Below are 26,220 nucleotides of genomic sequence, written 5' to 3'. Positions count from 1 at the left end.
TAGGGGATAGGTTCCACTCCGTGCACAAGGACAAGTTGAATGGTAAACATGGAGAATTTTAGCAATTTTATCACAAAACTAGAATTTATTAATGTAACAGTGAAACAAAGCAATGATGCATGAATTTGGGTGGCACAACACCCCAAATTTAGATGAATTTAACATGGCCATGCAACCACTCAAAAAACACAGAAAAATCACTTACACTGAATTGCACTTTCATTAAAACAGATAGGGACACATTCCCAAAAGTTGATTAAACAATGTGAGCATAGGTTTACATCAATTAACCCAACGATGGCTACAGGAAAGAACAATTACTTACTGTACATAATGTTCACATCATTCGCACCTTCCCCTCATGGCTAAGTTCACACCCGTACACCACGTACACGACCCAGAAGAGCTGCTAACTGATCTGCGTTAATTAGAAGGAAGAGGCTGTTCGGATGGCACACTCTCCTTTTATACCCGGGCAGATCAGGTTAGTCAATTTTACTGGTAATTTTTTATCTTCAAAAAGAAAACATGCTTCTGTTGCTTATATAATTTTCATGACAACAAGAATTCTATTATTAATCCATTGGGGGGAAGAGGCGAGAACTGATAAATGCGTACTGACAAGAAAGAACCATTTTGCTTTAGCTGCCAGATTGCCTTCTTCTTCTTCCCAGCTTTATCCCTATTCGGGGTCGCTGTTTCTACTGAGTCTCTTCTATCTACCTCTGTCCTGTGTCATTTCCTTCCATACTCCCTTCTCCCTCATATCATCTCTAATGCAATCTCTCTGCCTGGACTTAGGTCTACCTCTCCTTCATGTTCCATCCACCACCATGTCCATCACTTCTCTTGCCATGTGTTGCTCTTCTCTTCTCATCAGGTGGCCATACTATCTTAACCTTGCCTCTTGTACTTTCTTTGATGCTTCAGTGACCTTTACTGTACCCCTAATACGTTCCTTTCTAACCCTGTCCTTTTTGGGTACTCCACTCATCCACCTAAGCATCCTCATCTTGGTTATGTTCAACTTTCTGCCCTCTGTTTTCTTTAGAGGTGCTGCTTCCAATCCATATGTCATTGCTGGTCTGACCACTGCCTTGTGCACTCTGCCCTTTAATTTTATAGGGACTTTCCTATCACATATGACACCAAGCACCTTCCTCCAGTTGTTCCAACCACACTGAATCCGGTTGTTAATTTCCTCTTCCATGCTCCCCTCATTGTCAATCACTGAGCCAGGTACTTTAATTTATGGACCCTTTTGATGTTTCCTCCGTCTAATTTGATTGTTGTATGCTGGTCGCCATCCAATTCGGTTGTCATATATTCTGTCTTTTTCCTGCTTATTCTTAAACCTCTACTCTCCAAGCATATCTCCATCTTTCAAGCTTCTCCTCCAGTTCTTCCCTGTTCTCGGCTACCAAGACTATGTCATCTGCATAGAGCAAACACCATGGTGGCTCCTCCCTGACATCCTCTGTTGACACATCCAAGACGATGTTAAACAGATGGGCTTAGAGCAGATCCCTGATGTAGCCCGACTCCAACTTGGAAATTTTCTGTTCTTCCAACTGTAGATCTGACGCTGGTCTTTACATTTCTATACATCTCCGTGATCATTCTGACATACTTCTCCATCACTCCTCTCTCCATATTTCCTGACGTGGTACTCTGTCATATGCCTTCTCAAGGTCTATAAAGGCCATATGCAGGACCTTTTGCCTCTTTCTGTACTTTTCCATAATTTGTCTCAGAGCAAAAATACCATCCACAGTACTGAGCCCCTTCATGAATCCTAGTTGCTGTCTACCGATGAAAACTTGCTGCCGTAATCTTTCATGACATATAGTTTATCTATACTTACATTAACTATCAGCATAGGATCAAGAGAAAGGGAAAACAATTTTATTTCTCTAGAAATTACTTCGAAAAATTTAGCCTTAAATTCTTGTGATCTAAAAATTGTTGTGAACAGTAGCAAAACTTTTCTTTTTTTGGCACAAGATCCATAAGAGGTATAATTTACACCTTCTACAGATCTGGTTAGAAAAATATAATCAATCGTTCAACTACTCATGAGTTCATATAACTATTGCGACCAAAATTACTTAAAGTGAATGCTTGGAGTTGATCCTTATGGTAATTAAAAACCATAAACAGATGAACCAAAATGCAAATCAATCACGTACTGAACATTACATAAAAAAATAAGTCTTACATTCAGAAAAATATCACCTGACAAAATACAAAAAATATCACTGGGCTGTCGGACAGATGTAAGCAGGATTCTAGGAGGCAACTAACTTTATTCGCAGGATCTGACCTGTTTTCATATCACATGAAGACAGAAATGTATTTGTTACAGGAGGCTAACAAGACGCAAATATGGGACAGAGTGACAGGTAATGCTAATGACATACTGCACTTGATTATGAGGGTGTTCTGTGATTGGCTGTTGAACTTGATGGATAAAGCTAGACTTGGTAGAAAAGCCTGGAAGCTTACAGGCCTCCCCTTCACAAGAGACACCGGAAGAAAAATGTGTGCAGTAATAGGTGCTAATACATCATCACAAGTATTTCACAACTGATATGTACCTCTTATGAACAGCCAGTTTTCTTATGTAATACACAACCATTCCACATCAGTATTAGTCTGTTTGATTTCAGGATGCTGATAAGCTACAAGGTTCCAAAAAATAATAAAATAATTTACAAGTGGAAATAGGCGATAGAGAGACTTGTATGGATACACGATATAAATACATAATTGTTCCATATCCTTCCAAAGCAAATTACTTTTAGGATGCTGATAAGGTAATAGGCTACAATTAATTAGAATATTGTACAAAGAAAGAATCTAAAATAAGATATATTATACTATATACACCTGGATAGGTTAATGTGGGGTGGGGTGTCTTCAGGTTCTAGGTATGACGATTTTAATGATGGGAATACAGCCCTTCTGTTCATGTAGTTGTTTCATATGTTTCATTATTACATTCGAAGGCAGGATAGGTGTTCTTGTACAGTAAGACAGAGGCGGCTTCGGGACATCACTTCACAGGAAGATGAATTGCCAAGTAAGCAGATGATTTGGGAGGTGTTCTTTGTGTCTGTTTTGGTCAATGGGAAAGAATTTACATAGAACACCGAAGTTCCTGCTGAATGCAATTTTAGCATGAGAGATCTTAATCTCTATTTTGGAGGGGAGTACATAACCCAAAGAGAACTTAGGGCATCTGGTGATGAGGTATCAGCGGGTTTTTTCAGCAGTGCCATTGGCAGCTGACTTATAAGCAGTGGTGCGGTGGATGTTCAAACCTAATAATCTTAGAAACAAACACCAGTCCACAGTCAGATGCTATATTGTCAGGATTGCTGAAACAGCTGATCCAGCCATGAAGATTGTTCCATTGCCATGAAGCAGTATCCACATCCATTGGATTGTTGGTTGGGCCCCTACTATTCTATGTGCAAATGACCAAATCATTCTATGGTTGCGTGAACTCTCCAATGCTGGATTCCAAGTTTTTAGTTATTTCACTTGTTTGACTTTTCTGATATTGTCTATTATTTCATGTCACTCTTAGGTCTGTGCCAGATGAATTTATTTAACTCTAACTGGGTTGCTGTACTCCTGGAGAGGTGGGAGAGTCTGTAGATGAGAGTGAATGCCATCTTCTGGAAGGCTGTTGTTACAAGGGGCCAAGGGTGGCCAGTGCTGGTATTGCAGAGATGTTGGGATGTCTCCCCATTGAAGGTTAGTTATGAACATCCATTAATGTTTTGGAGCTGCGTGCAGGCAAAATCATTGTAAATAATTCCTTGTTGGACTGTGCTGATTTAATTCCTGGATAATGTGTCTGCTACTAGGGTTATCCTGCCAGGTAAATAAATGATGTATGGTACATTTAAATTTGGTGATCACTGAAAGTTGACACTGTTGACAAGAGGAGCCTGCATCTTGATTTTTGGTGATGACATGTATGAGTGATGGATGGTCTGTCAAAATGATAGAAGGTGCCATTGAATGGGTGTTTGAAGTGACTGGTTCCCAGGTGTATAGTCAGGAGTTTTGTGTCAAAGTTACTATGCTTCCTTTTGGCTGGGTTGAGTTTCCTGCTGAAGAAAGCTAGAGGTTAAGTTGTCCCATTGATTGACTGTTCTATTACAGTGCCTATGGCAACATTGCTTGCATCTGTTATGAGCATGGATCTGACCTGCGCATCTTTGGCGTTTCTGAAAGCACTGAGTTGGGTGATGCACCTGCTGAGAGTCATGATGTTTGCAGTGAGGATGTTATGGAAAGGTGCCATGGTTTGCGCAATGTTTGGTAGGAATTGGGGGTGGTAGTGCAAATTCCTTAGTCCTTAGAGGGTGGTTAGAGTTAGCTATTTCCTGACAGCTGACACGGAGGCCACACACTGCTTCCTGAGACTTGATGACCCAGGAATTCAATGGAGGAAGCCCCATTGACACATATGTTGGAACAGTACGGCTCTCATGTGGTTTTGGTGGTCTTAGAGAAGAAGGGAAGGTCACCGAAAATGTTGTACATCATTCCCTGAAATGTTGAGGTGAAAAGTGAAGTAATTGAATGTATGTAGGCCCTGAAAAATGTGTTGATTGCCAGCTTTTGGAACTTTGCTATGGTGGGATGGAACTTGGTATTCCTTTATTAGTTCAAACTTAGAGAAGATCCTCACCCAGTGGATGGTGAAGGTGACTTTTGCCATGTTGGGAAGTGGGTTGTGGATGGGCTCTGCTTGCAGGTTGAGTCACTTGTAGTCTCTGCTGAGATGTCAAGAACCATTAAATTTCTTCATCATATGGAGAGCTGGAGGCCTTCTAACAAGCATATCCATTTCATTTCCTTAAAGGCTTTCTTTGTGAATGTCTGAGTTTCTCAGGGTAGGGGGTAGAATTTGGTTGTCTGTAGTATGATTTGCTGAGGTCCAGGTAGTTTGTTTAAGCTGAAGCTTAAGTACATCAGGGAACTCTTATAATAGCAGTTGTAGGTCTGTGTAATACACCAAAGAGATGCATGCTCCAAAAGGTTAGTGTTAGGTGGTGTTCTCTCGGAGGAGACCAGGTGATTAGGTGATGTCCTCCAGTAAGCCAGTGTCCATGGAAGTTGAAGCCAAGCAGGGGTGTTTGGATGTTGGTTTCAATGAAGTCCCAGTGGTATATTTTCTTTTCATTTGGTGAAGAGAGAAGGCCTGGAATTGAGCTGCTATTGGTGGCCACTCGATGCAGATGTGTAGTTTGTTGATGTAGAATCTGGTGAAGCAGGCATCTGTTGCAGTTGAGGTGGCTACCCATTATCTTTTTGGGAGGTTACCCTGCTCATTTTTTCTCTATTTGCATCCATGGATGCAGTTCTTTATGGCTTTCCCAAAGTTGTAAGGCTGAATCTGTGAAGCGTTAACTTAATTCTTAGTCATGGGCCCAGTCCTGTCTGTCAATGTCTTTGCAGATAGCGTGAGTAGGGTGTTGTTAGGGCTTTAAAACAAGAAGAAATACATCTAACAGTGCAACAGAAGAATGCTGAATGACTAAAAAAGTGAACTCACTACAGGGTAGAAGACTGAGTTGAATTGGGAAACAATAAGTTTACTAAATAAGGATTCAAGAATTTTCAAGAGTTGATTGTTTGAGGTTCTATCCAGTATTTCAGAATCATCATATTTTATGTCTCTATTTATTGATAAATCCTTATATATCAGAGAACTTCGGACCATTAGTTTAACCCTTTTCTGAAGCTAACACCACAACTAGATTTTATTCTAATCTGTATGTAGCCAACACATGTCCCCAGATTGTCATGGAGAATTTAATTTATATATGAAACCAAAAGTCTTTAGAAGGCTGAGTCTTTCTTCACATTTAGGCAGAAAACAGGTAATTAAAGGGTTTATAAGTATTAACCTCATATTAACAGTAGGAATATGATAGCTAACTATTTTGAATTACTAATCTTGAAAAGGCTTTTTATGTATCAGTGGAAAGCACAGTAAATTTTAGAATACAACACTGCATGCTTCATATTGAATTCACTTTACCCTAAGAATAACTATACAACAGACTTAACCATCTGTACATGTTCCTTATGAATTCAGGTTCTGTACTCTGCCCCTAAACCATCTATTTCTGCCAAGATAGATGAACAATAAGCCTAGCTCTTTATAACATTTTTCGATTTATGCAAATGTGAATCTTTAAAGTAGGTCAACGTGTTTCTTGGCCCGTGGTCACATAATCAGGACAGCTATAGTTACAATATACAAAAAAGAGCATTCAGCGTACATAATTAAAAGAAACATACACAATATAGGAAAACTTAGAATAAAAAATCATTTAAACTTAAACAATCAGTCACACTAAAAAAGACAAAGAAACTTAGAATGAACTTGACAAAAACTTAATTCAATAAAAACGAAAGAATTAAAAATGAACTTCAAAGGCGCACCTCTTTGAGTGAAAGAGGAAAACATACTAAAAGAATACACAACATAAGAACAGAAGAAGAAGGCTGATAAATATAAACAAACAATCGAGTCCTGCTATGAACAGGGGAACTGCTGATGGCTGGGAATTTAACGTGAGTCCAATTCTTTTGATGTTCATACTTTCCAAGAGAAGCAGTTATCCAGGTACCTTGGCTTGGCCAATTATTTTGAAGTTGTCGTATTTCATTGATATCTTGCAACCTCTAGTGTGGAACCTTATATTTGAAAGTTCAGGATTAGACAGTCTGCAGCCATTACAACAACTCATGCCCGTGTGAGAATCGTCACTGATCTTGAGGAGATGCCAAGTTGAAGCAGCATAATTCCCAGAACTACATCCGGGCCACTTGTACTCATATGCGACACCCGGCATCAACAAGGGAGAGATCTGATCCTTAAAGGGAAACAAAGAACCAGTAGTTTTAGGATTTTTGGGAATTAATTCGATGTTCAGAGGACCCTTATGTTTTTCTTAAGGTACGTTCATTCCGGGTCAATGACTCCAATAACGCTACCAGAAACTTAGCTAACTTGTAGTTGGAAGTATTGTAGATCTTTTTGTGGATCTTGGGCAGGCCAAAAGCGGATCCACTGGAAAAAAGATCACCATACGTTTTCTCTTTAATTATTCCTTCAGTGTTGAGAGACCATATAAACCTATTAATCCTATCTTCTATTCGGTAAATTTCATGATAGTTGGGTTGTCCAATTTTAGTAAATTTGGTGAGATTATTGAGTATTGTGTTAATTTTATTTGAATAGCCAGTTTCATCTAAAATAACTACCCCTCTACCCTTATCAGGTCTAAGCACTACAATATCTTATGCTTTGACATATTCTTATGTAGTATGTACTGGACGTGTATGTATTCCTGCGCCCTTCCCCTGCTTACAATAGTACCCTTTGATGTGTGAGTTTTTATATGCTCACAAATAGTAAGCAGCAAATGTTAGAAAACATTAGATTCTTTCTACCTTTAAATAATTTAACATCCTAGAGGAATTATAACTGAGTAGTGCAAATGACACAATTTCAAATTGAGCTTTGGTTTAGATACAGTAGACTTGTCCCGTTAAATGTTTATTGGAATTAAAGATTCTAAAAAAGTTGAGATGTCTGCTGAGAATCAATTTTAGAGACATTTGAAAATAATGAGTTCATAGCTTAATACTAAAGATGGGGAAGATGTGTAAATGCTACTGTGCTCTTGATGTATTCACTAAATTGCAACGTAATGTGCAAGTATCACCATCTATCACAACTTAAGATAAGAAATATGCAATTTAGACAGTTTTTGTCCTTACATTCAGAGTTTACTTGATGTCATCACAAGGTTCTCCATCTCTCTATTTCCAAAGGAAATATTAACAATAAATTAAGAGAGATACTAAATACATTGAAAATATATCAAACATTAGATTACTGTATTTTTGTAATCTTTGTATATGATTTTGTGTATGTGTGTACTTGCATCATCATGTGCTCCTTGCATTCCTTGTTACCCATTTGTAGTTGAATAATGTAGAATGAATAGTGGTTCACAGCAAAAGGCCTGCGAATAAAATTTACGGTAATGGCTTGTGGTAAAATTAGAATTCACTGCCGAGAGGAAAACACACATATAGATTTGAAAGAGCTCTGATAGGTTAGCTTAGGCTTGAACGACAAAGATTATTATTAAAGATGTGGCAGTCATAAAGATCTTCATGATACTGCATGTTGCACACAGTGTTACAAAAGAAGTCCACTTCATAAAGGTTAATATAGAACTAGTGCTGTAACCTACAATTGCTGAAAATAAATGGGCTAAGGGCTGATTCTTGGTTGTAATCCAACCCCCACCTCAAATCCTTCAATCTCTCTAACACTGCTCCTCACTCTGATATACACATCCCAATACATATCCTGAGTCATCCTAACATACTTCTCTAGGACCATCTTGTCCCTCAAACTCCTCCAAATTTCCTGTCTTTGGATTGTTATAAACATTTTCGTGGTCTATGGACACCATATGTACATCCCTTTGCTTCTCTCTGAATTTCTCCATTGCTGTCTCAGACAGAACATGCTATCTCTTGTTCCAATTCTTTTTATAAATTCCAGTTGTTCTCTCCCTATTTCTATTTCCCCTCTTAGTCTGGCATCTATCTTCTTTCCAATATTTTCAAGGTATGGGACATCAGTTTAATACCTCTATAACAACCACACTCTTGAACATCCCCCTTACCTTTGAAAGTTGGTATCAATATACTTTCCCTCCACTTCTCTGGTATCCTCTCTTGATTTAAAATCTTTTCCATCAGAATATAAAGGAGTAATACTCCATCTCCTAATGCCTTCCATACTTCAACTGAGATCAAGTCCGGTCCTGTTGCCTTCCCATTCTTCATTTTCTTTAAGGTGTTTGACACCTTTTGCTTAGAGAAAACTATTACCATTCTCATGTTCACATGTCTATCTTCTCTTATCAGCCTTTCCTTTTTTTTCATTCAGCAATAATTTGTTCAAAATGCTCCTTCTATCTTTTCAAGATGTTCTTCCTTTCATAGTAAAATACCATTTCGATCTTTAATTTGTTTGATATGTGCATTATCTTTGGTGGCTGTGTTTTTAGCCTTTGATAGTTTCAGCATCTTCTTCAGCCCTCCCATGTTCCCAGTCTGTACATACATCATCATATGCCCTTGCCTTAGCTTGAGCTACCACTTTCTCTACCTCTTCGTTTTTCTCCCTCAGCTTGTCCTTGTTCGCCCTAACTGTAGTTCTTCCCATCTCTTCTTTGCCCTCTTCTTTCTCACTGGCTTCTGTATGTCTTCATCCCACCACCAGCTCTCCTTTTCTTCCCATACCATTCCAAATGTATCCCAAGTACTTGCTTCCATGCTTCCTAATTACTGATGCATTATGTGTCCATCATTTCAGGACATTTTCAATTTTAAGATCAAGTTCCTCCAACACCTTCTATTTAAACTCCCTTCCCTTATCACCAACCTTTAATACTTTATACCACTTGATTTTCCTTGTTTCTTATGTTTTGGTTTTCCTGTCGCTTCATCTCCAAAGATATACATAAAAGTCTGTGCTGGGGGTCTACATGGTGGCCTGGGACAGCTATGCAGTTTTTGACTTCCAATAGCCTTTGCTACCTGTAAAGAAGGTAATCTATCACAGAGCATCTATCACCCTCCAATAAGTAATTGGGTGTTCCATTTTGTCTCTGAAAAATGTCAGATACCTTGGCAAAGTCCACTCTACTCTCTCCTTCTAGGTTTCTCTCACCTATCCCACAGCCTCCATGCACACATCCAATTATGTCATTTTTAACTCCCACATGGCCATTCAAATCTGCCCCCACCACAACCGTCTCATGCTCATCCAGCTCCTGCATCTCTCCATCCATTTCACACCAAAAGTAGTTCTTCTCTTTTTCTGTGCAATCCACTTTTGGTGCTTATGCACTAGCAATATTCATCACTTCTTACTTCACAGTATAGTACCTTCATCTCATGATTCGGCCATTCTTCCTATGCAACTCTGTTACTGGACTCTTCAGTTACCAGGACAGAACTTTACCAACTCCATTTCTATAAAACAACATGTATCCGTCACCAAGCTTCTTTGGGTTATCTCCTCTCCATCTTGTTTCCTGAACACATAAAACATCCACCTTCCTCCTCCTCCTCATAAGATCAACCAATTCACTTCCTCTCCCCTTCATGGACCCAACATTAAACTGGCAGTAACCCTTGATCAGTCACAGTGTTAGGACGATGTATTAGTGTGTCATTTACGGAGTATGCAATAGCACTATTCCTTTCCATATTATGGCTCATTTCAGATTAGGTTTTGGCATGTTAGGTATTTATGGATTGGGACCGGCACTGAGTTGGGCTGGCTTGCCCCCTAGTCTCCCCCCTCCCCCCCGCAGTGGCTAGGTTAGTGTGGTAACCTACACTCAAATAAATCTTAGGTTAGGCTAATTCAATTACAAAATAATACAGATTTTGCTTTCATTATCTTCACCATATGGACTGGTCCCTCGTTAGTGATATCTACTTTTACTTACCATATGCATAGATGTGGTGCTAGCAGATGGTGCTAGTAGTCACTTGCTTTAGCAGATATTAGAAAGTTACATAAAAAACTAGATTAAAATAGAATTTGTATAGAAGATTATGTATTGGGTAACGCTATCCTAAAAGTTCAACGTGCCTTACCCTGAAAAGCTTTGCCCATTCATAAGAGCAGCTTTGAATATCAGACTTTTGTACTGGGATGTACTTCCATAAAACATTTTTGAAACACCAGTCTATACTTAGGTTGTTACCAATAAGATCAACAATGGCAGAATTTTCAGGTGCTTGTCTTACTGAAGGTTGATGTTCAATATTTCTCTGGTACAGGTTCATCTATGTGGAACTAATATAACATTTAGTCTACATTTTGCAAGGCACCATACATAAAACAACATCGTTAAGTGTTTCTTTTTTCTCATTAATGTTAGTGACAGCAGATCAGGTGGTATTTGGGTAGATGAAAGCAAACGATTGTTTTCTAAAGTTTTTTTTTTTTCTCTTTGCGGTATAAAATTATATAGGATTTTCTTTATCAACAGTTTTATTATTGTGGTGGATTTCAATTAAACTTTTTTTTTTTTACCAAGGAAAGGGGGAAAACCTGCAACATTAAGATGGTATCAAGATTAGAGAAACTTTAGGATCAAATGCTGTAGAATCCACGGACGCTAGTTTATGAGAGAAAATAAATAATTCAAATCCAATATGGTTACCATTTTTTTTTTGCAAAAAGCCCATCTTATTGTTTTGCAAGAAAAAAAACTTATGTTTTAACAAAAAACACTATAAATAAAAATATACCCTTTGTTAATCATTTAAGCAATGACGTAGGAATAAACTGGGAAACATTTTTGATGAAGAAAGTTATTTCAGAGGTCAGGTATTCAAAGATGCTCTAATTATGATTTTATTAAAAGAGTCTTATCAGCCAGGTAAGATTGTCCATATCTTTTTGATTCCTTTTTATAGAAGACAACCGCTTGATAGCCTCGGTGTTTAGCTTCGACTTAATGAACCATATATTTTGCTTTCCTGTAGTGGTTACTGTGTGCTGCAAAAACTATTAGTGCTCTAACTGAAAGTGATAATATTTGAACTTTCATCAAAGACTTCTAACCTTTAAAGAAAACAAATCAAGAAGGCTGATCGGTCAGGAGAACAAATAATAAAAAGACAAACATTAAAGCAATAAAAGTTTTACTGGATATATTTCACCATTTCAGATGCGGGTGAAGACATATTCACGAGACAAGAGGTTATTTGCCATAATCCTGATCATCGTACTGTACTTCCTATTGCCTGCAAATGTCATAAGAAATGCACCAAAGGAAGAGCTTGTCATTAGCAGTGACTTTCAAGTAAATCAGATAACACTGAGTGACTGTGACATCACCTTCAGTTTAGGAATTTGCAAGTGTAACAGAACTATACGAGCTCGTCTACCTCACAGTTGTCCTGAAACATTTCCTGATGTCGAAGAAGTACTCAAAACAGTAAAAGCTACGTATGGAGAGACAGTCTGTGGAGACTGGGCTACGCTACGAGGACCTCATCAGAGAGTAAGTTAGATTTTCCAAAATGGAATTTGGCTTCTTCTTATCTTAATCCCTCGTCACTAGTGGAGCAACTAATTACAAAACCATACAGGCTATGATGCAGTAATGAAATTTTGCATATGATTCGCTTTAAGGTAGTTTATTAAGAAATTAACGTTAGCATAAACGAAATCCCACTATGACCGTAAAACTGAAGGTACAGTTCCCCTTCAGCTCGCTTACCAGGTTTTGTAGGTGCAAAATAGTGTAAAAGAGAACATACATACATTTATACATCTTGAACTGGTGGAATCAATGACCTGTGAACTAGGAAATGTTACCATATTTCAATACCACCACAAATAATATTGAGGTTAATAACAAACTATAATGTAGATTATATATAAACATGATAATTAAATCAGAATTCACTAGAAAAATTCTTGGGTGTTGCAGACAGATGAGTGGATTGCATGATCACCCAGCTGCTGTTAACTATAAATATAGATTTGGAAAGCAGCTCCTCGGTAAGAATGTTGCTTGAATCAGCGATAAAACAAAAGTAAATAAAAAGAATAAAAATAACGATTGCTTACCAGCTGAGTTGGGCGAATCAAGCAAAGCCAAATCCTATAACGAGCGTAAACTTCCGTAAGAAATTTGCATAGCCAGCAACATATAAAATATAGACTTGGATCTAGAATTTGAGAACAACAATACAGACGACACTCCAGATATACGGCCAGTTTTTCAGCTTATCCAAATGATTCGAACTCAATATCTGATGTCATTGAAAAAGCAGCTTTGCGATATATTTGTAGGTGGCTACATTGTTAAAAGAATATAATAAATTTAGAGCAGTTTCCTCATTATGGCTTTTTATTTTTTATTTTTTTTTATTTTACAATTAAGCTTTTGAGAGATGTATCCAAATCCATTCACGTATAAGAATGCTTGCCTGTGAAATGAAATCAACTGGTGTTGATCTTCCCAGTGAAGTAGTTAAATTTTTTGGAGAAAGTTGTGTCTTTTAGGAGGAGATACCTAAACAAGAAAATCGAGAAAAAAAGAGTAAATCGTGCAATAAAATAATAAAAAAAATTTAGATTAAATTTGTTTTTCTATATTTCATGAAATATATGTTTCTATTGCACAAATCTTTTGGCGTTTTGAAGAATTTGATGTTTAAGTAGCCTTATTCGTGAAAAAGAAACTGGCAACCAACATGGGAAATATGGCAATACTCGTTTTTTCACGTGACGTCATGCGCAGGGCGCTCTTCTTATTTTGGTAAACGACTCGGCAGACCTAATATACCTAGACCGTGGTGGGTTCAGGTTGGTATTATATCTCATTAAGTGAGATGTCAAATTGTGTTTACAGTTAACCCGTACGTCGATCTGTTCAAAGGGGCTTTGTGTTTTATTCCTCTCTTGATGATGTTTGTGATCGATTGCCTTCTTCTCTTCCTCGAATCTGTCATGGTATTCAGTTCTGTGATAAATGATGATGTTCTTATCGTCGTCACCTGGTTTCCTTGTTTCGTTGGTGTAGAACTGTAAAAATCAGAATTTAAAACAAGAAATAGAGAAAACATGGAACGAATTTTGTGCAATCACCACATCAGAGACACAACAGACGGTCAGACAAGTCAGTGAGGTTGAAATAGAAAGCATACAAGAAAGACCAGTGCACGACATAGTAAGAAATTATTCATATTAAATGGAGGGCCAGCGCAGAAAAGTGAAAGCAAAGATGGATACGTTAATTTATCACAGTTATCCCTGACAGACAACCAGAAGAAATGATTAAATTTGGGCCTTAATTGTCGTTACATTAGGAAACCCAGCCAGATGTCTAAACATGTAAACATTGAGTGTCTAATAAACAATTTAGAACAGTTAAATAATAGAAATAAAACCAGGATGCATCCCGAACTCATAGGCGAAGCCAACCGAACCGAACGGGAATTATCACAGTAAAACTCTCACCCCCGAATTATGACAAACAGCAAAAGAACTCAGAGAGAGAACACCGACATCGTCATACGTAGAGGAGATAAAGCCGTTGTCTATGTCATCATGGACAGATGTGAGTACAACGGAAAACTTGGCAGCATCCTGAACGACACCAGCAAGTTCCAGCCTTTCAGCAAAGACCCAACAAGTGAATGAAAGACAAAAGTTCTACGTCTTACAGAACGTGCCTACAAAATACAAAATGAGATCAAGTTCCCGAAAATAATGGCGATTTTAAACCGGGATAATATTGCTATGGCACGATAGAAACACAAAAGACAGGGAACCCCATCAGGCCTATAATTTCACAAATAACATTAGTCACCTACCAGTCACCTACCAACTGGCAAAGAAACTCAATGAAATTATAACTCTATACTTTCCATCAAAACACTGTAAAATCTAGCACAGAATTCATCGATTTTCCCACGGCACAGAACCAGAAGCAGACATCGCCTCTCTCGATGTAGAGAGCTTGTTCACAAACGGGCCAGTAGATGAGACAATCAACCTGATACTACAACCTATAGTACCGGAGAAGACATTAAAATCGATGTTGGAATCCTGCACTAAAGAGGCCCCTTTCCTATCACACAAAGGTAACTTATTCAGGCAATGCGATGGTATAGCAATGGCGTCCCTACTCGGAGTCATTTTTGCTAACATTTACGTGGACCTCGCTGAAACAACAACTTTTGCCAAGCACCAAAAAACCCCGCATATATGTGAGGTATATTGACGACATTTTTATGACAATAAAGGACAAAAATGAAAGCATAACATTATCAGAAAAATTCCTCCCTAAATTCTACCGTAGAATTTAGCAGAGAAAACCCTTCCTTTTTTAGACATCCTCATTACACAAAAAGGGCAAAAGCGTTTGACACAAAATCTATACAAAAGAAACAAACGCGGGGCGGTGTCTTAGGCCTACATTAACGAGCCAAAACCCACAGTTCCACATGGCGCAAGACCCACCTGGAAATCGAGAGAGTCAAACAGCTCCTGACGAATAATGGCTTTCAAGATAAACTGATTGAAGATGTAACAATAAGAAGAATCAAACAGTTCTACACCAACGAAACCAGGAAATAATACCAACCTGAACCCAGACAAGGAAGAATGTGCTACCAACGTTGTTTACCGCTTTACCTGCACAGAGAGGATGTGCTAGTCCTACGAAAAAAACGTATGTTGGTCACACTTCCACAACCCTCAAAAGACGCTTACAGGCCCACAGAAATAATGGATCAATCCACCAACACTACACAGAACTAATAGAGATTACAGATATCATCTAATAGAGAATACGGATATCATCTACTCAGAGCATAGCAGTCGCTGAAGCTGTAATTTATTGCACAAACCTACATTGGTCAGGCAACTAGAAGCAGAAAGATCACTCCCATCCAGCAGACGCTCTACAACATACAAAGCAAACAGAGAAAAAACCAAAACAACACCTTCTAAATCACGTGCGTTTTCGTGTATACACACACACACACACACACACACACACACACATATATATATATATATATATATATATATATATATATATATATATGTATATATATGTATATGTATATGCAGATTTCGTTGAATTCTACGGCTTTATGGTTGAGGCTCAACTTCTTAATGGTTTGACAAAATTTTCTAAATCTTCTGCGTTCTTCCAAATTCAGTTGATGGAGAAAAAAAAAGAACATTAACTATTTGTTCCATTTACTGGTTAACACGACTCCACAGCTGCTCTGTCACTCATAGTAACTTTTTCAAAGTAGGTTACGATGAGTGGCGAAGCCAGCGGTGGAGTTGTGTTAACCAGTAAATGAAACAAATAGTTAATCTTTTTTTTTACTCCATCAAAACTGAATTTGGAAGAACGCAGAAGATTTAGAAAATTTTGTCAAACCATTAAGAAGTTGAGCCTCAACCATAAAGCCGTAGAATTCAACGAAATCTGCATATACATATACATATATATACATACATATATATATATATATATATATATATATATATATATATATATATATATATATATATATATATACATATATATATATATATATATATATACACACACACACACATATATATATATATATATATATATATATATATATATATATATATATATATATATATATATATATATATATGTTACCGAGGGTTTAACCCTCGGCACAGACTCTCAGAGAGAGAGAGAGAGAGAGAGAGAGAAGAGAGAAACTAATATTAAGTCTCCAAGTCTACCGTTTCACTCACACCCGTCTCTCTCTCTCTCTCTCTCTCTCTAAAACTAAAGTAGGAAGTATATGAAACCCATGTCTATCAAAACTAAAGTTTATTATTTAGACAAACAAAATTAACGAGATTAAATTGAAATGCATGAATTAATCACAAGATATAAGACCCGTAATTGAACCATCTCCTCCTAAGGACACTATGACATTAAACTTATTAAGCTAATTCGCAAAACACAGGGAATAAGAATTATGGGATTTTCCCACATTACTCACATCACAAATTATAACAAAACTGCAGCAAAATGTAAAAGAATAAAAAATGCAGCAAAAATATAAATGACCCAATCAATGCACACATCATAAAACAATATAGGAAATCACTGTAAAATATATATGTTGTGAGAAATACAACAAAGTCCAAATGGGCTTTGGAAATAATGGTTTTTTGTGCTCACCTTACTGGCAATCGGCAGACGTCCGAACCCGGGACTTTCTCTGGGCAATAGGCGTCTCTTAAAAATAATGATAATTGTTTCAGCAATCAAAATCCATCTTTCCTTCGTTCCGCCCATCGAACCAACTAACTCACATACTTCCTGCGCTTACATGCTCAACTTCTGTCGGGAGAAGCTTCTGTGACATTTCTCAAGGTCAATTCAAGAAGATGCTAAGCAGCAAGATGTTATCAACGTGTGCATTTCTTTGTCCCCTTGCTAGCCTGCTCTAAGAGATGATTGCGCAAGCAGACAAGTGCCTTTGCAAGCCCTGACCCTTCGATGGCCTTCTGCTCACAAGATCCCCGGATGTAAGAATAATTCATGAATTCTACTGATTTCACAAGGAATTATGCATATATATATATATATATATATATATATATATATATATATATAATATATATATATATATATATATGTATGTATTAGGCTGGTGTTTATGCAAGATCACGTTAATGAGGACTTGGATAGTTGACAGCAAGGGTATAATTGGCTTCTAAGTTATTTGGGTTCATCTTGCCAATGCATACCTATTGTACTTTCCCAATTATTTGTTTTTTGAATATAATAACCCAGCAGGAGAAACTTGTGGGCCTCGTTTCATAGGAAGTAAGAGTAGTAATTATTGATTCCTCCTATCCCTCTAACTTTTCCACATGGCCGATCAGTTCCAGTGATTTTGCAGATTGATAAAGAGCCTTCTTTGGGTTGGGCATTTGTCTGGAACACTGATGGTCTTGCATAGGAGAGGCGCTGACCTCTTCCTTAGAAGTGGTATTGAGACACGAGGTCCCAGGGTATTTACAACTTTTATTTGAGTTCATTGTGCCTGGAGTTGATGATGGCCTTGAGGGATTGATGGGTTCTTTTTGTTAAACTTTGTTGGTTTGGAAGCATCATCATCAGTTGGCTTTTATTCGCTGTAAGAATGTATATTACAAATTTTACATGTGATTAAAATAAGCCATACATGAAGTTAGCTAACAGTTTTGTGTAGACGTTCCAACGATTTGCTCAGCATAAACAGGAAAATTATTAGAAATAAAAAAAATAATACAGGCCTGCAAATTAGGCATAAAGGAAAATGCAATTTTGCAACATCAATACTCATGAAAGTATTTAGTGTTCATGAAAACATCAGACTTACAAAGTAAACGAATAACATACTACAGGTGGACTAAAATCTGAGTCTAACAAATTTATCTGTAGGCAAACCTTTTGTGAAAATAGCAGCTAACATGTCAGAGGTTGGGCATTACTATACTTCAATTTCATCAAAAGCAACTAGAACACGAACATAATGATATTTCATACTTATATGCTTAGTCTTAGGACGGCCCTTGGGATTCTTAGCAAGACGTATTGGAGACTGATTATCTTCATATATTAACATAACACCTCCATTATCAAAATGCAATTCATGAAAAAGTGACTTTAGCCAAACTGCCTCATGAGTAGCACTAGATAGAGCAACATATTCTGCCTCGGCAGTTGACAGTGCAACACACAACTGGTTTAGTTCTAGTAGACAAATAATGTAAACTACCAACAGTAGACTGATGGATTTCATTACTGAATAAATCTGATTCCTCTGTAGCATTATCAAGTGTACAATTAACTTCAACAGGAGTAGACAGTGGTTTTGACTTATCTAAACCAAATTTCTTAAGCAATGTTTGTGTAAGTAGATTTGAGTAATACAAATCTTATCACCATCTTAAACTACATTAACACAAGAAAATAATGCAGTTTACCCAAATCTTTAAATAATCCCAAATAACAACACACTATTTAAGAAAGTATTCAACACATACACCCAGCAAAAAGAGGGGGTCCAGACAGGAAGAGGCAGACAAAAAGAAAGAATATCCTATCAGATTACAATCTAAATTCAGTAACTCAAATACTCCTCAATATTAAATTGATTACTCTCCACGTCTGGAGAGAAACTCAGGAAGGCAGTGACTAACTGGATCCAAATTAGACAATGGTGGCTGGCAGGGTTACAAAATGTCCACTCAACACATCTGCAGTGGAATAATGGCCGTGATCACAATAAATTAGTTAATTTACCTTGAGACAGAGAGGCTTTCACGGATCAATGGTGCAGTATACAAATTGCAGATAATTGCAGAATGGCAGGGCAAGGTAATCCTAAAAGCACTGCCAAGCGTCCTCATGCAGGTACCAAAAATATTGATGAATAAATCCAGTGGCAATATGAAGCAGAAGAATCACCTCTTGGGTTAAGGTCCAGAAAATGGCTGCCTCAAACTCAAACCACTACCAACCAAAACAAAAGGGGAGCCAAGCCACTTAAACAGCATCACAGTTTGAAAAATACAAAACAGTTAGTTGTTAACAAGGCCTAGTTTGGCCTTGTCTAAATGATAATAATAAAAAAAGAAAACTGGTAATAAAAGCCCAAAGGGCGACTGGCAACCTACCTTAGAAAGAAGACTGCAATCGGCATCTCTGATGTTATTCTCAAGACCATGAAATCTGGGGCTAGACCAAACTCTAAGATAAAAAATAGAATCCTTATTTCCCCAAAAACTAACATGATAAAAAAAGATGAAATGAATTGGAAACCCCAACTGTAAAGCATAATTACTTATAGCAAAGAAAAGTCATATCAAATGATTACCACATCTGTTTCCACGTTAAGTCACAATAGTTCACATAGATATCACTGTTTTGGCTACATTGAATCCACCGGGGGAAAAGAAATCATAACCTTCAGAAACGAAAAAATAAAAATGGATGATCGTAAAATAACTGGAATAAAAATAAAAAATGTTTCTGTATACACGGGAGAAAAACTGATTGTAAATTCAATATTTTTTCGCCGCACTTCGGCTTCTCTGGGCACCTGTGAAATATTCAGTGTTCAACAATAGGTTTTCCACATTAATTACTTTTCTGTAGGCTTTTCCGTGCGTCTTCCAACAGCTCTCTCACCGGAAATTGCTTAGAAGAGTCGGGTACGTAATGAATCGTTTCTCACTGATTATCTCATTATATTTCCCTCTCATGGGTCTCGAAGTTCACACGCACGAATGCACTGATTCCTTGTAAAAGGTTCTTTTGCAAAACCTGAAGTACAAATGCACTAACTTGAGCCTTCTCATGTTTCCTGCTTGGATTCTTTCCTTATGTCACGATCAGGTGATCATCATCACTAGGTCCACCCGCTGGGTCCATTTGCGCACCCGCGTTGACTTCTCCACAATTCGACATGGTTTACTATGTTGGCATCTGCGGCACATCTACCCAGACCATTCGCTGATGTCGCGGAACTTTTTCCACGACACACGGCTGCCAGATAAAGATTCTAATCGAGTTCATTGCTCTCTATATTCAAAATCCCTTACTACCCTTTAAGTGCAGGTAATATGGCTTGGCCACCACCGCAAGTATGCCTCCAGGCACATACTAGGCCGGGCACTAGTTCATAGTTCCACATAATTTATTCTGCCACGTGAGTCAAGGCGACTTCCGACACTGGTTTCTTCCTACCCCGTCGGCTGCATCCAAGTTTAACGGCCCCCGGGCAATGCACACTGTGACCATCATAATCGCCAACATGATGATGTCGATCTCTGGAGATGTGTGGTGTTCTGGGAAGAGAAATTCGTCCTCATCGTCGTCCTCTGGTGGAGAGACGGGAAGTACCTCTTGTGTTGCTGTAACTTGAATATTCTGCGATTCTCTGGCAAGTGCTTCCTGAACCTGCCTCATAGACGTATCGTTTTTCTTCCTGTTGAATCTCAGAAATCATTCTGAGATGACTCCACACGAGCCATCGAAGATTTTTGATCCTTGTAGTAGTAGTGAGTCAGTGACCTCGTCGCCCATAGTGAAGACCATACCCTTGGCGCAATAGACTACGGTTACTGATGTTATAGTTATCCCTTGGGAATTCTCCCAAGTCATCGTATGTCAGTGTTTCGCCATGAGCAAGTTCTAACTTACACCCTGACAAGTTTATGTACTTTAGAATAAAAATCCTACTTTCACAAAAGCATCTGTCATGAACTAACACACGCCCAGCCTCAAAACAATGACTAAGAATTGAAATTCCTCACTTAAAATGAACATGGTCTCTATCTAGTGACCCCTTAAAAGTACTAGAAAAGACATTTATCAAAACACCATAATATCTATATAACTGATAATGTAAAGTATTGATAATGATATTACTAATCATATTGATGATAATAACATTAATATTCATTACAGTTATTCTTGATATAAATGTTATAATCCGCATTAATGTTATTATTCATACTTCGATATCAATGAAGAGGATGAGAGAATATGCACAAAGGCATAAGCCATATACATACACATATATAGACAGATATGGTACATACATAAATACACACATAATATATAAATGAAATTATATATATATATATATATATATATATATATATATATATATATATATATATATGTATATATATATATATACACACACACACACACACACACACACACACACACACACATATATATATATATATATATATATATATATATATATATATATGAATAATTGTCACATCACCGTGATTCATATAAATTATTCGAGCTACAAATGTCCTTTAATATCTAATTCGCTCTACCTTGGAATTAATATATTTTCATATATGTAAACCGAAGGGGAATTTTTTTAGATGATAATAATTTCGTCCTCTCGTGGGTTCCAACCACCGCCCATCAGACAGAGAAGAAATCAGGCTGAGCACGTAAACCATCTCGAAACAATTCAGCACGCGCCATTATTCAGCGTCTGCGACCCTCGTAAGTGTATCCAACACCCCCTCGTCGCCAAACTGTAGATTCAACGTTTTCCGATGAAGGAATTGTGACCACCACCTCGTTGTCAAGGTAATATCCCGTGACTTCCATGCAAGTACGTCTCGCACCCGCCTCGAAGAAGATTGTAGATTCCTTACTTGTCCCAGAGCATATCCTGAGACGATCCACCGACGACATCTCATCCATTGCAAGGCAATCCATATCATCGCCACTCGTGTGTAGACTCCACCTCTGGTACTGTAGAACCAAGCCATTTCTGTCATCACCATCACATGAGGTTGGGAATTCTCTAAAGTCATTGTGTGTCCGTATTTGAAAAGTCTAAATGATCATAAAATAACTAAAGACTTGCTTTACCACACAAATCTGTCATTAATTAATATACCCAATCTCCTAGTCAATCATTAAAAATTCTTCACTAAACAAAATGTGATCTTTACCCACTGAATCCTCACAAGTAATCCTATATCTGACAAACGTACTATCAAAAAAAACCCCATAATGTCTAACAGGAAAACCCCTGTACTGTTTATATAATTAACATACCATGAAATATAATGCCGAATACCCTTTCTATCTAACTCATATACCCCGATAAATTATACCTCCTGTCTGAAATAGAAATGCTATGTAAAGCTTAAACCTGATTACGAACATCCCTCGCAGGAAAAGAAAAAGAAATAATAATAATAACAATAATTGAACTTTCCCCATTACAAAACGTACAGAGAGAAAAATAATCATATATATATAATCCAGCGCTTTCCCCATAAACGCAGTATGTATCTTTATGGAATTTGCTACCGCAACATATCTCATCGACCGGAATTGACCCCTTACATACATCTCCATGGAATGTCATAATCAACATCTCTGAAAACAGTGCAAATCTCCAAGTAATCAACTCCGAAAGGAAGAATCAGCAACCGTACTCATCACAGCATTATCAGCAAATATCCACCTGTGAATACCTCATGTGCTCGAATCGCACTGTAGATTTGTCTAGTCAGACTTGCAACCTCAGAAATCGTTATTCTCCAAATAACCCCAAAAATTCTACACCGATGCTATATAACCACATTCCACAAAATTATCCCTAGGATATCACCAAAGGTGCCCAAAAATTGTCCTTGATAATATAACTCGTTTCATGATACTACCACAAGTATATAAAACCACATAACCACCTTGTTGGGATATAAACCACAGAAAACCACAATTCACCCATTATATACCACAATCCAACCATTATACCACCAAATATAACCACTGGTGAAATAAAATACAACCTTTTCACAGAAATCCATAAAACCCCAATAACCCCCTCTTGGCTCGTAAAAGCTCAGATTACCGCCTCAGCCCCAAAACCCCATACACACAGGAACTACCACGTGTTTATCATCATATTTCTCAGGTTAACAGAAATTTGCAATATTTTCAAACCAATTTTCCACGTTAAGTATTTACTTCTGAATCTTACGCCAAAACACCGCAGTTTGCGCATGATAACAAAAATAGCAGAAAAAACGAGAGAAAAAAAAACGTTAAACACATTTCACCATCGATTTGCAAAAACTAGAAAAAAATGCAACTGCGCAACATTATATTAGTTACCACAACGAACCCTTTTCAGTTTTGATATATGTGTTAATTTCGACTGACCTGTTTTTTCCTCTAAGACTACAAATCTGTTTTCAATCTTTTCCTCAATGGCTCTAAAAGGACCTTCAAATTTCGGACCCAATTTGTTGTTTAGCTCATTTCTCATGTTTTTTAGAAATACCTTGTCTCCAACATTGATCTTGGGATCAGATGTTTTGCTATTACTTCTCTCTACCATCTCTCGAGTCGTGGCCTCAAGACTGCGGCTGAGACAAGCATGTCTCTCTCTCGCTGTAGATATCAATGATTCGATTGTATCCTCCCCATGATGAGATATAGTTAACAGATCGAATGTGCCTCGTGCTGGGCAACCAAACAAAGCTTCAAATGGAGAGATTTTAATGGAATCACTAACCATAGTGTTAATATTTTGTCTTACAATTTTTATCATTGCCACCTACAGTCTTCCTGAGAGCTTCGAGCACTTTCCTGTTTGCTCGTTCACACAACCCATTAGTTTCAGGTCTGTATAGAATAATTGTTACTTTCTGTATACCCATGACTTCCGCTAAATATTCTAAAGTTTTGTTTACAAATTCTCTGCCATTGGCGGTCAATAAAACCTCAGGTGAGCCATATCTGCAAAAAAGTGAAAGCAAAGATGAATACGTTAATTTATCACAGTTATCCCTGACAAACAACTAGAAGAAATGATTAAATTTGGGCCTTAATTGTCATTACATTAGGAAACCCAACCAGATGTCTAAACGTGTAAACATTGGGTGTCTAATAAATAATTTAGAACAGTTAAATAATAGAAACCAAATAGAAATAAAACCAGGATGCATCTCGAACTCATAGGCGAAACCAACTGAACACACGGGTTTTATCACAATAGAACTCACCCCCGAATTACGACAAACAGCAAAAGAACTCAGAGAGAGCACCGACACCGTCATGCGTAGAGGACATCATGGACACAAGTGAGTACAACGCAAAACTTGACAGCATCCTGAACGACACCAGTAAGTTCCAGCCTCTTAGCAAAGACCAAACAAGTGAATTAAATTAAAGACAAAAGTTCTACACCTTACAGAACGTGCCAACAAAATACAAAATGAGATCAAGTTCCCAAAAATAATGGCGATTTTAAACCGGGATATGACTATGGCATGATAAAAACACAAATGACAGGGAACCCCATCAGGACTATAATTTCACAAATAGCGTCAGTCACCTACCAACTGGCGAAGAAACTCAAGGAAATTATAACTCCATACTTTTCATTAAAACACTCTGTAAAATCTAGTAAAGAATTAATCGATTTTTCAACGGCACAGAACCAGAAGAAGAGAGCTTGTTCACAAACGTGCCAGTAGATGAGACAATCAACCTGATACTACCAATTGTACTGGAGAAGACATTAAAATCGATGTTGGAATCCTGCACTAAAGTGATCCCTTTACTATCACACAAAGGTGACTTATTCAGGCAATGTGATAGTACAGCAATAAGGTCCCCACTTAGAATCATTTTTGCTAACATTTACGTGGACCTCGCTGAAACAACAACTTTTGCCATGCACCAAAAACCATGCATATATGTGAGGCATATTGAAAACATTTTTATGACAATGAAGGACAAAAATGAAAGCATAAAATTATCAGAAGAATTTAAGAAGAATTCCTCGCTAAATTTCACCGTAGAATTTAGCAGAGAGAAAACTCTTCCTTTTCTAGACATCGTCATTACACAAAAAGCATTTGACACCAAAATCTACACAAAAGAAACAAATGAGGGGCGGTGTCTTAGGGTGAGGCCACACCGGACGCGGCGAGCGTAGAGGTTGCAGGGAAGAGGTGGCCGCGGCAGTTTGAAACATTGCATATCTTATGTGGGATATGCTGCCAAGCGATGTAACATGATTTAAAATACTGCGGCGGTTCCCGGCGTCTTCTCCCGGAACAACACCATTTTCTATATGATTATGAGCTATGCTTCTTGAACAGTTACTTCTCTTTATTGATTATACTAGCAAACTGACCCATCTACGATGGGTGATAAAATACGGGTGCAGAAGTTTAAAAATTTATATGTACTATTTGTTCAGCAGTATTAAAATAAGGGCGATTTTTATACATACCTACTACAGAACCTCTTTGTACACAATATTATCTGTTTGTCCACAACTTAATTTCAAGTTGGCAGAGTCAGTTGCTCTGCTCATCGCCACATACAGTTGGCCATGCGTGAACATGGGTGACAGCAGAAACACACCAACACAATCCAAAGTGTGGCCCTGCAACTTGTTTGCAGTGAATGAGACGGCCAGGTTGATGGGAAACTGCCTGCGCCGTAACTGGGACGGAAACTGGTTGTCTGAAGGCATCAGAGGAATCTGGGGGATGAACAGAGGTTTGCCGGTGTGAGGGCCCTTTGCTATCACTGCTTCGATGACGTGGGAGTTTAGCTCCATAACGGTGTTTCTCGTTCCATTGCAATGTCCATTGGCAGGATTGAAATTCCGAAGCAACATTACCGGGCAGTACTTCTTCAACGTTATTTTGTGCACCGGCAGTCCCGATGGATTTAAGTTATTCAAAAAATCTTGCGGATATTGATGATAATTTTCATCTTCAATTATGTCCGAGCTGAAATATTCGCGACTTTCTCCGGGGAAGTTGTACAGAAATTATGTATGAAAAATCATAAAGTAACTAAGTCTACGGGAATAACCAGCCTCGTTTCACGGCCAGAAACAGCTCCGTTTCAGGGAATCCCTTCTCACCCCCACCCCCTACAAAGGAGGGGGGTAGGTTGGATGAAACCCCGTTACAAACCATCTTAGGGGTCCCCACCATAACCCTGCCAAGTTTCATACCCATCTGACAAGCCGTTTGGC

At 37.9% G+C, this 26,220-nt stretch overlaps 1 protein-coding gene across 1 annotated transcript in view; it reads left to right on the top strand.

The window, feature by feature from the left end:
* Window positions 1-26,220, top strand: part of LOC135208190 (uncharacterized) — a gene marked incomplete in the record, with an annotated part of 184,105 nt that overhangs the window by 24,727 nt on the left and 133,158 nt on the right. Inside the window, 1 exon segment of the mRNA XM_064240321.1 lies at window positions 11,811-12,146. Within this exon segment, the coding sequence (XP_064096391.1) occupies window positions 11,811-12,146 (336 nt within the window).

This window comes from Macrobrachium nipponense, chromosome 35 (assembly GCF_015104395.2).
Source record: "Macrobrachium nipponense isolate FS-2020 chromosome 35, ASM1510439v2, whole genome shotgun sequence".
Classification (NCBI taxonomy): Eukaryota; Metazoa; Arthropoda; class Malacostraca; order Decapoda; family Palaemonidae; genus Macrobrachium; species Macrobrachium nipponense.
Note: the sequence above shows the minus strand (reverse complement) of the source record. Positions and strands in the feature narration are given on the sequence as shown.